Here is a 16,151-nt window from a genome sequence, read left to right on the forward strand (position 1 = left end):
AAACCTATCTTTGATTACACTAAAATATATTCAGCATATCAATATTTCTATTCTGAACAGATCCATTGTTTGTTTTACCCTTCTTTTCCAAGGGGAGAAAAACAGCAACATGCTTGGGGAAAACTGTCACGCACAGGCTGGTACAAGCTTCGTCCTTCTCTACTGTTACAAGGTTAGATAACCTCAGACAACCTCAGCACATTTGTATTGTATTTCAGACAGTGAAAGTTTCATCGGTGTTTTGTTTTTAAATGTAGCCTTTACATGTTCTCGTTCAGTCCATTTAAAAATATTTCATATTTTTCAGTCCTCTTGAGATTGTTTTCTCTATTATACTTTCTAACTATTTGTCCATTTATCCTCCCATACGTTCTGTACAAGCACATTATTTACATCACATGGGAAGCTTTTTAAAATTCATAAGTCTGTAGTCCTTTCCTCAGTGATTCTGATAAGTCTGGGAGTGGGGCTGGGGGGGCTGTCCAGAGTACATGAGTAAGAAGTTTTTTACCCCCTCGTCAGTTGCAAGTCTCTGGCTGATGATTTCCAAATACTAGTAACCAGCGAAAGAGCACATTCTTCTCGTACCTCTGAATCTAGTGCTGTACTCTGAAGTCAGCAGTGCCTCTGTTTCCCTGTTAAATATATGTGTTATGAAGGCTCTGCTTAGCAGGTGGGGCATGGTTCAAATCCTGCACATAATGAAGAAACTGGCACTTGACTGCCTTGTGGAAGAGTAATTCTGAGGCTTTGGGATATTCTTGCCAGATAAGAGAGTCTCTGTATCCTTGGGGCCTTGAGCCATGCCAGACATTTCTGGATAACAGTGTGAATTACAGTGGGGCATTTTGACTCTGACTCCCGAAGGGGCTGGAGACAGAGGTCAGTCACTACCGTACTCTATGCCTAAGGAACTGACCCCTAATAAAACCCTGCATGCCTGTGCTTTCCTGGCTTTGAGTACTTCACATATGCTACCACACATTGCTGCTGGGAGGACTGAGCCCTGTCCACACAGGTCCACTGAGAGAGGACAATGAGAAGCTTGTACCTGGTCCCCCTGGACTCTACCCTATGTCTTTCATCTCTGTGGATTTCAACCAGTTATCCTTTCTCTGTAAGAAACCGTACTTAGGAATACAACAACTTTTCTGAGTTCTGTGAGCCCACCTAGCGAATCACTGAATCTAAAGGTAGGCTTGGGTGTCACCAATTTAGGATAAGAGCTTTTTATTTCATAAAACTGTTAGAGAAAGGGATAATGCTGTGTTGTTCCTCTTTTGAAAAAATTCTGAATTGTAAGCTTTACAAATACATTTTTTTCACCTCCAAAAATGTTCCTTAATTTTTGTGTTTTTCATATGATAGAATGTCTTACTTTCATCAATTTATTTTTTTTTTCATTCTTAAAATTACTTATGTGTGGTTTTGCTGTATTTTTTAGCATTCTCTTTATTACTGTTTTATTTATGATTTTATCATGAACGATTGGTGTTTTGTCTTTTTCCTCCCCTTTATTTTTATTTTATTTTTAATTTATTTATTTTAATTGGAGGCTAATTACTTTACATTATTGTATTGGTTTTGCTGTACATTGACATGAATCTGCCCCGGGTGTACATGTGTTCCCCATCTTGAACCCCCCTCCCACCTCCCTCCCCATCCCATCCCTCTGGTTCATCCCAGTACACCAGCCCCGAGCATCCTGTGTCATGCATCAAACTTGGACTGGCGATTCGTTTCACATATGATAATATACATGTTTCAATGCCATTCTCCCAAATCATTTCACCCTCGTTGTCTTCTATCTTTATCATACACGGGCAAATCTCTAATTGCTACAATTTAAAAATACTTCATAAGAAAAATTACTAAACTATGGTAGTTTCTGACTCTTTAAACAGAGCAGTCTAGCCACTTGAACATTTCCTTGATTCACTGCCCCCATGTTGAACATTATGGTGTATAATGGGCTCTCAGGTCCCACTGGGGACCGAGCGCCTGCTTCCTCTGTGTTAAACGCTCCCTGAACTGCTCTCTGCTAGGCTTGGGTTTACTTTCTTTCGTGTTTCCTATGCTTTCAAGCTGCACTTCTTTTAATTCTCGGGTTGCCTTTCTGTAATAGTCCCTTTCCTCCCTTTACTTGGCTTTTTTTTTTTTTAATCATTGTGGGCGCAGGGGCTGCATAATTAAGCTTATTATGCAATGATTTCCAAAATGAGAGTAAATAGGCTCTGAGTAAGAGCCTAGGGCCCTGTTCTTTAGATGATAAAGCTTTCGCTCCACATCGTGGAATTTTAAATACACATTTTGGATTTTTGGAGACGTCTTGCCTCCTTGTTAGTTGTTTCAGAGAGTTATGTTGTGAAGTTGATGGGTTAGTCTATCTGTTCACTCATTCATTCAGCGCTTAGTAATTGAGCATCTGCATGGGGCTGTTTACTGCATAGCTCAACCTAAGTAGGTCAGACACAGTGTTTAGTCCACCTTTTTTTCTGTTAATAGCAAATAACATGAGAGCACAGCCTGACTCTGTTGTGGAAACTTCTGATGATGGCATTTTGAGTTTTATGATCTGTGGTGATACTTTTCATTTCAGGTTCTAAGGTGTAAATAAGCACGCAGTGTAGAAAACAGTTGACATAGCAGGCCTGAGACTGCTCTTCTGAGAAAGGTCTGCTTGCGAGGTTGGCCCTTGGCTGCCATCTTGGAGCTAGGCTCCCAGAGAGCTGCCAGTCAGTGTTTAGCTAATCAGGGTATGTAGTCCACTGTGTCTCAACTGTCTGTGCAGATGGTATGGTTTATGCCAGATGCCTGCTTCCATTTGGGAAGTCTAGGACTTTGATACCAGAGAAGGCAATGGCAAGCCACTCCAGTACTCTCGCCGAGAAAATCCCATGGATGGAGGACCTGGTAGGCTGCAGTCCTTGGGGTCGCTATGGGTCGGACATGACTGAGTGACTTCACTTTCACACATTGGAGAAGGAAACGGCAACCCACTCCGTGTTCTTGCCTGGAGAATCCCAGGGACGGGGGAGCCTGGTGGGCTTCCGTCTATGGGGTCACACAGAGTCGGACATGACTGAAGTGACTTAGCAGCAGCAGCAGCAGGACTTTGATACATGTTAGACTGCCTATGTAATCCAAGTCTGTGCCCCAGCTACATGCTGAAGAAGCTGAAGTTGAACGGTTTTATGATGGACCTGCAAGATCTTCTAGAACTAACATCCAAAAAAGATGTCCTTTTCATCATGGGGGACTGGAATGCAAAAAGTAGGAAGTCAACAGATAACTGGAGTAACAGGAAATTTGGCCTTGGAGTACAAAATGAGGCAGGGCAAAGGCTATCAGAGTTTTGCCAAGAGAATGTACTGGTCATAGCAAATACCCTCTTCCAGCAACACAAGAGATGACTCTACACATGGACATCACCAGATGGTCAATACTGAAATCAGATTGATTATATTCTTTGCAGCCAAAGATGGAGAAGCTCTATACAGTCAGCAAAAACAAGACTGGGAGCTGACTGTGACTCAGATCATGAACTTCTTATTGCCAAATTTAGACTTAAATTGAAGAACGTAGGGAAAACCACTAGGCCATTCAGGTATGACCTAAATCAAATCCCTTATGATTATACAGTGGAAGTGACAGACAGATTCAAGGGGTTAGATCTGATAGAGGACCTTAAGAACTATGGACAGAGGTTCGTGACACTGCAGGAGGCAGTGATGAAGACCATCCGGGGAAACAAGGGAAACAGTGAGAGACTTTATTTTCTTGGGCTCCAAAATCACTGCAGATGGTGACTGCAGCCATGAAATTAAAAGACAGTTTGTTCCTTGGAAGAGAAGCTATGACCAACGTAGACAGCACATTAAAAAGCAGAGATATTACTTTGCCAACAAAGGTCCATCTAGTCAAAGCTATGGTTTTTCCAGTAGTCATGTATGGATGTGGGTGTTGGACCATAAAGAAAGCTGAGCACTGAAGAATTCTTTTGAACTGTGGTGTTAGAGAAAACTCTTGAGTGTGCCTTGGACTGCAAGGATATCAAACCAGTCCCGAATATTCATTGGAAGGACTGATTCCGGATCTCCAATACTTTGGCCACCAAATGCGAAGAACTGACTTACTGGAAAAGACCCTGCTGCTGGGAAAGATTGAAGGCAGGAGGAGAAGGGGATGACCAAGGTTGCTACAGTTGAAAGGCATCACTGACTTGATGGACAGGAGTTTGAGCAAGCTCCAGGAGTTGGTGATGGACAGGGAAGCCAGATGTGCTGCAGTCTATGGGATTACAAAGAGTCAGACGTGACTAAGTGCCTAAACTGAGGTTGCCTGTGTGACCAGCCCCACGCAATAAATACCTTGGTCCCATTTGTCTGTAATGTACTTCCTTGGGTGGTAGCATCACACATATATGCTGCAGTTTCATAGCTGGGAGAAAGAGCATGCTGTGTGACCCCTTGTGGAAGGGGGAGAGGATAAGGAAGCTTGCACAGGGAATCTTCCAGCTCCACCCGTGTCTGTCCCCCTTATGACTTAGCTCTGTGCCTTTGTTGTACTAAGTCTATATGATGAGTGCAACCATACGTGGGTCTCATAAGTCCTCTAGAATCTCTGTATGTGAGGTAGTTTCGTGAGACCCAACACAAAGGCTAAAATTTCTGAGTCTCTTACTGTGGGGGTAGACTGTACTGATCATTTTAGCTGAGTTGTTGCATTGAATCTTCCCAGCACCCATGCTCTGGTAGGTCAGTGTCATCACTGACCACCACTGGCAAGTGCAGGTATAGCTCATACATTTATTTCAATATCTGCTTTTTTGTGAAACATGTTAGAAACTCATGGAATATTGTTTCTGTTGATCAGAGAAAACTTACAATGAGAAAAGCACGGAGTGTTTTTTAATCATGTTATCCTTTCAGGTATGAACACATCCTCACAGAGCCGGACCCTGTACCAGCATATGCTCTGAAGCTGCTGGTTGCCATGACTGAGCACAACCCAACTTTTACCAGGTACTGTCACTTCAGACTTTGATTTCTTTGTTTCTTGTCTATAAAGTGAATTTTATGTGTTCTGAAAAATGTTAAAGATGATGAGATTATACAAGAATTGAGTTTAAGTTACCAAAGTGATAAATTTTCATGTTTTATGGCTTGTAATATCTGTGATCTATGGTGTTTTGGATTCTGTTCTCATATTTTTATTCTTTGCTGGAGTTTGCATATTGTGGAATCCATAATGCTCTAAGATTATAAGTTCTTTGAAGAGAAAATACTAACACATGTACTTTTAAAAAACTCAGTTGTCACCTCATTGTACTGAACAGTTATTTATTAAGTCCCTGTCATATTTATTGACTGTAACTTTTCAACTATTTTAAGTTGACATACTTTCATTGAGTAGTTGAAAGCTTTTTGCCTTTATGGAAGACACCATCTGTGATGACACCAAATTAGTTGCTAGAACAGCGGCAACTGCTTCAGTCTTGCAAGAAAGAACTGGTCAAAGAGCACCCAGGTCTGCAGAAGGGCAGGAGAAGAGTTGTTGCTTTCAAAGAACACTGATTTTGATTGTGTGGGTTGTGTGACTGATGTCTGACCCTGGGGGTTTGGATCCTGTACCTGTAGGTACAGTGCACCTGTAGAGCTGTCCTTCAGTCTTTCTTAAAGAACTAAATCACACAGTTGCAACCACCTGGATTTCAGCCAGTCTGCTGTTTACCAGTCCTGCATAGTGGTGATGTTGTTTTTGTTCAGTCACTCAGTCTTGTCTGACTCTTTGTGACCCCATGGACTGTAGCACACCAGACTTCCCTTTCCTTTATCGTCTCCCAGAATTTGCTCAAGCTCATGTCCATTGAGTCAGTGGTGCCACCCAACCATTTCATCCTCTGTTGCCCCCTTCTGCTCTCAGTCTTTCCCAGTGTCAGGGTCTTTTCTGATGAGTCTGCTCTTATCAGGTGGCCAGAGTATTGGAGCTTCAGAATCTATCCTTCCAATGAATATTAAGGGTTGATTTCCTTTAGGATTGACTTGTTTGATCTTGCTGTTATCCAAGGGACTCTCAAGAGTCTTCTCCAACACCACAGTTCAAAAGCATCAGTTCTTTGGTGCTCAGCCTTCTTTATGGTCCACCTCTTACATCTGTACGTAGTGATGAACTACCATTAATGCTGGACAAGAAAGGCTCTTTGTAGAGTATCCATATTGAGTGGCAGTCTGAACTAAGACAACCTTTGCAGGGGGTGTGCCATGCCTGGCATGTACCTTGACCCAGTCACACGTTGGCCACAGTGCCAGGGCTATTGCAGCTCTCAGGCCCGCGTCCTGTGGGTGGCCATGTTCATTTCCAGAGAGTGACATATAAATGTGACCGTGTAGTCTGGGTGTCACATTGTAAAAGAACTAGGAGAACACTTAAGTAACCCTTTTATATCCTTCAGTTCAGTTCAGTTCAGTCGCTCAGTCGAGTCCGACTCTTAGCGACCCCATAAATCACAGCACGCCAGGCCTCCCTATCCATCACCAACTCCTGGAGTTCACTCAAACTCATGTCCATTGAGTCGGTGATGCCATCCAGCCATCTCATTCTCTGTCGTCCTCATCTCCTCCCACCCCCAATCCCTCCCAGCGTCAGACTGTTTTCCAGTGAGTCAACTCGTCGCATGAGGTGGCCAAAGTATTAGCAGTTCTTAATCCTGTGTTTCTGTACCCTTTCAAAACTCTGTCCAATGAGTCTTCCAAAATTTCTGATTTAGAAGGCACCATTCTCTCTTTCTACAGAAGAAATTTAAGTCTGAAGAGTGAATCTGTGTTAGAAATTAAAGCCAAATTCAGATAGTTGTTTCTTTCCTGGACCTTCCATACCAAGTGGTAAAATTATGCACTAATTTTATCCCTTCATTAGATTGAATGGATTGTATTTCCTTTTAAGTTGACTCTTGCTCATTCATGAGACATGTTTTCAAGACTACTTTCTCTTCTTGCCAATTCTTTATTAAATGCATCTGAATTTTTTATATTGAGGGGAAAAAGTCTAGTGAGGTAGAAACAGATAATTGATGACCTAAAATCTTTTTATTTTAAAATGATTAGACCCTAGGTTTAGAAGTCAGTTTATTCTTTTGAAAAAAGATTTACAAGTAGAATTCAGGGGATTAATTTTTATAAACTTTTTTGTTTGTTTTCTTTGCATGATTAATATTGAGTATCTTGTCTTTATATTAAATTCCAATAATATAACCAAGAGGTACCCTGGGCTTCCTTATTCCCCACCACTGATACACAAATCTTTGCCAGGGCTAATACTTATTATTATTTTGGTGGGTGTCCTTCTTGAACTTTTGAGGGGCTATTTAAATTCAATGTGAATATACTGAAATAGCTTCTCTTTTTAGTGGTCAAATTTTAAACAGTCATAGATAGTATCATTGGGTATGTGTTTTACCAAAATTTGGTTTTTCATATATCAAAATTATTTGAATATCTTTTTATATCAGTATTTATTCACACCGGCAATCTTTGCCAACTTACGGATGGAAATGGGATTTTGTTTTATTTTGCTTTTACTTATCTACTGGTAATCTGGAACCTCTTAATATTTATTCACTATAATTAAATTGTGAAAAGTGCATAGCTTTCAACCTTCAGTTCTACTTCTAAATATCTATTCTAGAGAAAAATGCATATATGTGCAAAGATTTCAGCCTAAGAAAGTAAGTTTTAAAATGAGAACAATGATTTTAAAATTAAATTATGTTACAGCTATAATAAATGCAAGTGTGTAACAGTTTGACAGAGTAAGATTCATTTTGAATATTGTTCTACAAAAATATCCTAAAAATTTTGTAAATTGAAGTTATGTATCACCCCCAAACCTCATTTAATAATCACTTTTGCCTTTTGTAGGGTCTCTTTCTATATTCACTATTCTCTTCTGTTTGCCTTTTCTCTTGAAACTATATAAAAATAAGAGCTGTCCTATGTTGATTTTGACTGAGGCTCCAGAGGTCAAGAGCAAAGTATTACAGGCTTATTGCCACCCACCTGCTCTCTCCCTCTCCCCCATCTTTCTGAATGGAGGTCCTAGATCCTATGGGTCCTACCAGCCTGTGTGCATCTTGCAAAAATCTGTTCATACACCTTAAAGTGGGGGTGGGGGAAAGAAAGTTTTTATTTCCCTAAGTAGATTTTCTTTCTTTCTTTCTTTCTTTTTTTTCCAAAAAATGATTTTTCAGTCCAAGATTTTGAAATGGGTAATAAATTTCCGTTTGGGGAAAAGATACAATATGCCGAGAAGAGCAGTTCCTTCCTCTGTCCACTGTGTCCTTTCCTCATCTTCCTATTATATCCTGCGTGGTTTGACTACTTTTATTCATTTTATGTCCGAAGGCAAACTAACAGCACTGTGTATTTTCTCATTTCTCCCTTTCACACACAAATAGCATATTAGGTATGTTTTTCTACCCTGTGACTTTTTTCCCCCAATTTTGTTTCTTTATGGATACATAGAGAGCTTCCACATTGTGTTTTACAGTTATAAAGACTTCCATTGTATGGATGTAGCATGCTTCATCTCATTGATGTCTAATAGATAGATGTGGGTTGTTCCACATCGTTTGCTCTATCAGTCCTTTGATAGAGCAAACAATGAACAATCTTATTCATGCATCATTTTTTAGTATGCATGTACTTCTTACAGGATAAATCTGTAGCTATTGTATTTGTGTATCAAAAAATAAATGCACTTAAAATATTTTTTTTCTTAAGATTTGGCCACGTTGCCCTATATGTGTCCTGTGTGTGTTCATTCAGTCGTATCCAACTCTTTGCTACCCCATGGACTGTAGCCCACCAGGCTCCTCTGTCTGTGGGATTTTCCAGGCAAGAATACTGGAGTGGGTTGTCATTTCCTCCTCCAGTGAATCTTCCTGACCCAGAGATTGAACTTGTGTCTCTTGCATCTCCTGCATTGGCAGGCAGATTCTTTACCAGCTGGAGAAGCCCCTGCCCTTTGTGGAGATTTTACCATTTTGCATCTTCAAAGGATTTTTTTGAGGATGCCTGGTTCCCTACAACCCTGCCATCATAATTCGTTGTTAAATTTTGGAATGTGCCAGTGTGATGAGATAGGTTATTCCCTTGTAATTTTTATTTGCATTTTCCTTTTCATGAGTGAAGTTGAATATTTCTTTATATGGTTAAGGGCCATTTGTATTTTGCTTTTTGCTCATGCTCTTTGCCATCAGTTCTTGGTCTTGGCAGTGCCACTCTTCAAAGGGAAACTTCCTGCCTGGCTGTCCATTGTACAAATACACTACAGTCTGCTAATCCAGTTTTACTTTTAACAATGTCTGCACTGTTCCTATTTTTTTTTTTTCTGTCGTGAGTAGCATGACCATGAGTATTACTATATGTGCTCCTTGGTGGATCTGTGTATGTGTCTCCATTGAGTTCATTCTAGAGTGGAAGTACTGGCTCCCAGAACTTGTGCTTGCACAGATCCAGTAGATATTACCAAGCAGTTTTCCTTATTGGTTTTACCAATTTACATTCCTGCTAGCATTGGTCAAGAGGTCTGGTTGTCACATAAGCTTTAAAAATTTTTTTAGCGTCAGGTTTTACTGAAGTATAAGTTTCTATTCAGTAAAATGCATGCATCTTAGGTATGCAGGTCTCTGAGTTTTGAGAAACATACTCAACTGTGGAATTATCATCATGATCAAGATAGAGTATTTCCATCGTTCCAAAATTTCCCCTTATGTCCCTTGGACTGTTAGCTGATGAAGATTCTGTTTGTGTGGAGAATAATATGACCAGACTGATTTTATGTTTCATTTTAATTTTAAAAATGTATTTTAAGAGGTAATACAGACTGCATTTCAAATTTTATTATTTGAAGGAATTTACATAGAAAAGCATATTTTTACCCCAGAAGATAGCCACTTTTTGACCAGTTTGTGTGTGTCTTTCACATACTGACTGCACCATTCTTCACTTCTTTCCAAAAATATGTGTAACAGCTTTGTTGAGATATAATTCTCATGCAATCTGTACTTTTTTAAAAAAACAGATACATAGTATTACATTTTATGCATATTCAATATTTTGTCATTTTTTGGTGAACATTTCTGTTTTTCTAATGAATTGGTATTATAAAACAAAGCTGCAATTGATGAGGTAGGTTATTTATCATATTTGTGAACATATATGCATAAGACAAATAATGAGAAGTGTAATTTTTTCACTCCAGGGTACATAATATCATCTGGGGATCTTTAAAAAGTCTGAAACCCAGGCCTTATTCCAGGCCAATTAAATCACATTCTCTAAGACTGGACACAGGCAACAGTAGCTTTGAAGCCTAGCAGGTGATTACAATCTGCAAACAATTTCAGGAATCCCTGGTCTAAGCATTTGTAATTTTAAAGGTGTTGCCAAATTACCCCCAGTCTAGACTGTACCAAAGGTGTGTGAGAGTGCAATTTTTGCTAAAATTTTATTGAATTAGTGTAGATAAGTGTTTCGTCTTTGCCAGTCTGATATGTGAAATTTGTCCGTTATTTGTTTCTAGTTTGCATTGTGACCAGATTGTATAAAGTGTTCTATTTCCAATTTTTATTATTTGATTTTATTTGTGATCTAATAGGTGATTAATTTTTATGATTGTTCTATGTTTAATTGCTTACCATCACCAAAACAAAGGGCTAGGCCTGAAACAGGTGTCACCCACCCCTAATTTGGGCAAATGCCTAAAACAGTAACTCATTAACCTATAAGATCTTCCCCAGTGACTTGGTAGTAGTGGTTTTTTTAGGCAAAATGCTTTGTTTTTCAGTGCATATCAAGAGTAGATGCCTTAATTTTTTATCTGTGTTTTTTTTAATTTATTTAATTGGAGGCTAATTACAATATTGTAGTGGTTTATGTGTAAGTAGGTTTCTAGTAATATAAAAATAAGTATGAACCATTTTTTATAAATGTATTAGATCCTTTAGCATCATGTTCTTAAAAGGATAGTCATTTAGACTGTACATATTAAGAGTTTAGAGAACCAAGCAGTAAGTATAGGAACATGAAATCATTTTATGTCAAGTGCAACATTTATTTTTTAATTGTTCTTATTTTATGGTATTCTCAGCCAATGAAGAGGTCTTCAAAAACTTAGCCATAGTACAATTGAGAATTTATTGTTCCCCTTCAAATAAGGGCCAAGAGCATGATAAAAACAAAAAAAAACAACCACCACAGGGCCCTGGTGAATCTAGCTTATTCCTGGGTTTATAGCAGGAAGGTAAATTTTTTTCAGTTTTCCTGTCTGATAGAAGGTGTGAACTCCCCAGAGCTCTGCCGTCTTCTCTCACCTTAATTTTACAGTAGGGTGCACCAAGCCATTGCTCTCAGAGAGAGTAACACCCAGAAGCGTGTTTCCATTAAGAGCTCATCAGCTTTCAGCAAATCTTCCATAGCAGACAAATTAAATTTTAACTTCTTGAGTTCTTTTGGAGCAATGTTTAACTCTTTCCATGAATTAGAAAAAATATGTTGTGTAAGAATTATCATTTTAGTTTGCTTAAAAATTGTTAGAGCCCTTTGTGTTATGGCAAGATTTAAAAAAAAAATGCCCTTAAGAAAAAAGGAACTTTAGTGGTCTCTTAGAGGAAGTTCTTGGGACCTCCTACCTTATGGCACCAGTCTTCCCCTGACTTCCCTCACTGGTTTTTGGTTCTTTTGTTCACTCATTCACTCACTCATCAAATATCTGCTCAGCAACCATTGAATGATGCTAGGACAAGTGATAATTGACGTAAAGTTCTTACCACCCTCTAAGTGCTTAGAGTTTAGTGGAGGAAACAGATTTATCAATAGACTTTCTTTTTTTTTTTTAATTGAAGGATAATTGCTTTACAGAATTTTGTGATTTTCTGGCATATATCAACAAGAATCAGCCATAGTTACCCCCATATTCTTTCTTTTTTAAGATTTTTTTTTTTTTTAATGTGGACCATTTTCAAAGTCTTTATTGAATTTTTACACTACTACTTCTGCTTTGTGTTTCGATTTTTTGATGGTGAGTCATGTGGGATCTTAGCTTCCTGACCAGGGATCAAACCCTCACCCCCTTCATTGGAAGGCAAATTCTTAACCACTAGCTGCCAGGGTGGTCCCTACCCTAGGCTTTCATAAGACTATGTAACAATTTCAGGGTACAGTCATATCCAGGAGGTTATGGAAGCACCTAAAGGAATTTAACCTAACTAGCTGTATAATTTTGACACAGTTTCTTAACCTGACTGAACCTAAGTTCCCTCATCTGGAAAATGGGGGTATTGTTAGGATCTGGTCAACAGAAAATCTGGTCAACAGAAAATGCAATGTAAGTGTCCCTCTTCCCCTCCCCTATCTTTAATTTTTGCCATTTTAATTATGTCTTCATTTGGATTTGTTTGGGTTCTTCTTGGTTGGGACTCTCCTTGGTTCCTGTACCTGTATATCTCTTTTCTTCTTCAAGTTTTCAGGTATAATTCCTCAAATGCATTTTTGATCACCTTTTCTCTTTGTGAGACCTCTATAATGTGAATATTGTGTGTTTAATGTTGTTCTACAAATCTCTTCAGCTGTTCCCTTTTTTTTTGTTTGTTTTTTTGTCTTTCTGAGGGTGATTTCCATCTTCTGTATTCCAAATTACTTTTTGCATTCTTTTGTATAGGACTGCTATTCACTCCTTTTAGTGTTTTTTATTTCACTATTTCACTTATTTAATTCTTTATTTCTGGTTGCATCCTTCTCATATTTTCTAATTCTTTATTAAAATTCTCACTGTGTTCATCTATTCTTTTCCTTAATCTGGTTAACAGTTTTATTATTCATTGAAAAAAATTCATTACTTTGAATTTTTATCTGATGAAGTATTTTTTTCAGGGGTGTCTTTTGTCTTTCATTTGAGACTTGTTTCTTTGCCTTTTCATTTTGCTTAACTTATTCTGCCTCTATAAATTTAGGCGCAACATGTACAAATTGCCATCTTGAAGTGCTGTCCTTATATGGGAACCTCCCTAGGCAGACTGTGTGCGCCCAGGGCCTCTCGTGGGAGATCTGAATTTGACATGGACAGAAATCACATCTTTCCTCAGTGTGTGCTCACACCTCTGTCCTTGGCAGGGGTGGGGGCTGGAGATGGAGAGGCTAGAGCTGGAGCCAGATGTGAGGTGGGACTTCCCCGCTGCTCAGTGGCTGTGGCCACCCTAACAGGGGCAGGGTCTGATCCCACGTTGTAGAGCTGAAGCCCTGATGGTCAGGTGGGAACTAGCTCTTTCCCTTTAAGTGTGTGCCTTCTGGGTTGCTGGCACTGGGACCCTTGTCCCAGAGAGGGGCAGTGCTGAAGCTGGAGGGTCCCGTGGGGGCTCCTGGCTCCTGTCAGCTCCGGACAGAGGTCAGACCTATCTCTGAAGCACCGCCTGTGGAGACTCCAGCAGTTGTTTCTCTTGCCTCCTCTCGGAAGCAGTCTCCAGGTCCCCTTTATCCTTAGTCTGCTCTCTTCATCCTGCTTCCAGGGCAGGCCAGCCCATGCTTGTGCACGCTTGGAGGCCAGGCTTCCCACAGCCCTCCTGTTCATCCCAGTGACCCTCCAACTGGCCAGAGTCTTGTCTCCCCTGGGTAGGACCCCAGGGTTGGCGCACTCAATCAGCGGCTCAGAGCCCCTTTTCCCCAGGGCGGGTCTCCACCTGTGGATCCTCCCCTTTACTCTGCATCCCCTCCCTTGGCACAGGTCCCTACCTGATCACTTTTCTTCCCTCCCTGCCCAATTACGTGTGCATCTTTATTGCAGCTTTGGTTGTCCAGGAGTCTTTCTGCCGGTTTCCAGTTTCCTTCCAGGGAGAATTGCTCCCCGTGTAGATGTATTTTTGATGTGTTTGTGAGGGAAGGTGAGCACTGCACTCTCCTGCTCTGCCGTCCTGAATCCATTTCCCACCGCTGTTAGCTGTTTTTTGAAAGTGAAACATACCTTCCATCCTTACAAAAGATTTTACACTTGAATGTATTCATATTATATTGTTTGGTTCTAGAGAAATCCACAGCGTATAAGTGTATTAGAATGTCTCGCTGCTTTCCTTGTGAACAATTTTTAAATTTTGTGACCCTGTGAAGTTTGTGACTCCTAGATTTTAGCCAGGATGGTTCTTTCAACACAAGGATCCTTTCTTTCAATGCAGATGTGAATTCAGGGTTGCATGACTACTTAGCAGCTATTTCACGATCAGAAGTGGATGGTTTCAGCTTACTTTTTTGGTGTGACATTTACAAGTCAACCACTTCTAAGTGGTTCTAAACTCTAGTTTATTGTACACCTTTAAAAGTGCAGTTCTCCAGTTGTTAACAGTATAGAGTGGTGGTAAAACTGAGTAGGGCTTCAGTAAACCTTTCTGGGTTTCACAAGACATCCTTATCCGCAGGCTTCCCCTTGTTGTCTGAAGCAGAGATTCACAAGCTGTGGCCCACAGGGCCAGAACCTGCGAAGTAAGAGTGGTGATTACATTTTTAAAGATTCGTGCAACTTACCAACACAGAAGAATAAGAGGCCCAGAGACCTTGTGTATGGCAAAGCCTAAAATATATACTTTCTAGCCCTTTTCAGAAAATGTTTCCTGATCCCTGAACTGAGGGAATAGAACTTTTTTGTCTTTATTCATGTGAACCCTAACCTCTGGAAAGAAATATTAGAACATTAGTGCTGTATGGGACTTTGGGGAGATCATCTGAATGTTTTAAAACGTATATTACATTTTTTTTTAACCTGGGAGTTTTTTTTTTATTATTCATGATATACTTTTCGAGGTGCCTAAAATTATTCTTGATTGGTGAAACCAACAGACAAGGAGATGACGACCCTCAAAAAGTTAATGTTTTATACTGACAGATTCCAAGCAGAGGGGGTACCCCATGCCATGGGCAGCCATGTGGGGAAGCAACAGAGGCAGTTGTCAGGAGGCAGAGGAGGGGAGAGGAAAACATGGGCAAGAGCCTGTGTTGTAGTTCACAGGGGAAGGAGTGGGTGAGCTGGCTTAGGTTTGGCTGCTTGACTAACTTCACTGGGCTCTGAGGTGAGGGGTTTGTCTCTTCTTTCCCGGAACCTGGCCCTGGGATGATAAGGGCAGGGAAGTAGTGGCCTGGAGTTTAAGAGCTTTGTATGAAGGGGCTGGTGGAGGTTTGGTTGGTTTGCATTGGAAAGGCAAGCCCTGGGAGGGGCCTTCCCTCCAGAGTTGGCGAGACATCTTGGGCTTCCCTGGTGGCTCAGTCAGTAAAGAATCTGCCTGCTCTGCGGGAAACCTGGGTTCAGTCCCTGGGTCAGGAAGATTCCCTGGAGAAGGGAGTGACAATCCACTCCAGTATTCTTGCCTGGAGAATGCCATGGACAGAGGAGCCTGGAGAGCTACAGTCCATGGGTGGCAAAGAGTCTCAAAAATTCAGAATAAAAAGACCTGGTTAGCATCCTGATGTCTTCATTGTACACGTGAGGCAAGTGAGGCCCTCAGAGGGAGTTTGGATGCCCCAGACCGCATAGTCGATTCAGAGAAGATCAGAGTTTGGATCTAGACCTCCTGGTCCACTGTCCTTTGTACTATCCAGCAGAGCCACTTTTTAAAAGATACCCAAGTGAATACAACAGTGTCCTTTGAAGTCAGATTGTTTTAAGCTCTTTGTGCCATGTTCCTGGTACGATCGTCCCGCTGTCGCTGTCTTTGGTGCTATGTGGCTCTTACCGTGGCGCCTCAGGCGTTTTCTTTGTTTCCCTCTGCCATCATCATTAGCCTCTGGTTCTCCTCTGTCTGTTTTCATCACTGAGGCCGCTCCTGGCACAATTCTGGTTAGTCATTTCCTGATTCCTGACCTCTTCCTTTCCTCTGCCTCCGGGATTGTGGACTGTCTTCTGCTCGTGACTTAAACCACGGCTACTGAAACTGCAATACTTTGGCCACCTCATGCGACGAGTTGACTCACTGGAAAAGACTCTGATGCTGGGAAAGGTTGGGGGCAGGAGGAGAAGGGGACGACAGAGAATGAGATGGCTGGATGGCATCACCAACTCAATGGACATGAGTTTGAGTGTACTCCGGGAGTTGGTGATGGACAGGGAGGCCT

At 40.8% G+C, this 16,151-nt stretch overlaps 1 protein-coding gene across 4 annotated transcripts in view; it reads left to right on the top strand.

Annotated features, from left to right (window-relative positions):
• ULK4 (unc-51 like kinase 4) overlaps positions 1 to 16,151 on the top strand; it is a 514,736-nt gene that overhangs the window by 178,606 nt on the left and 319,979 nt on the right. For 3 of the 4 annotated variants that reach the window (XM_055414560.2, XM_055414559.2, XM_088831696.1), the window contains one exon: positions 4,932 to 5,024. In XM_055414560.2, coding sequence (XP_055270535.2) covers positions 4,932 to 5,024 — 93 coding nt within the window. Of the gene's footprint in view, positions 1 to 92; positions 173 to 4,931; positions 5,025 to 16,151 lie in introns of all 4 variants that reach the window. The other variant, XR_008684254.2, reaches the window with a different exon arrangement.

The sequence above is a fragment of the Moschus berezovskii genome, chromosome 24 (genome assembly GCF_049115385.1).
Source record: "Moschus berezovskii isolate FMDL1 chromosome 24, NW_MosBer_1.0, whole genome shotgun sequence".
NCBI classification, from domain to species: domain Eukaryota; kingdom Metazoa; phylum Chordata; class Mammalia; order Artiodactyla; family Moschidae; genus Moschus; species Moschus berezovskii.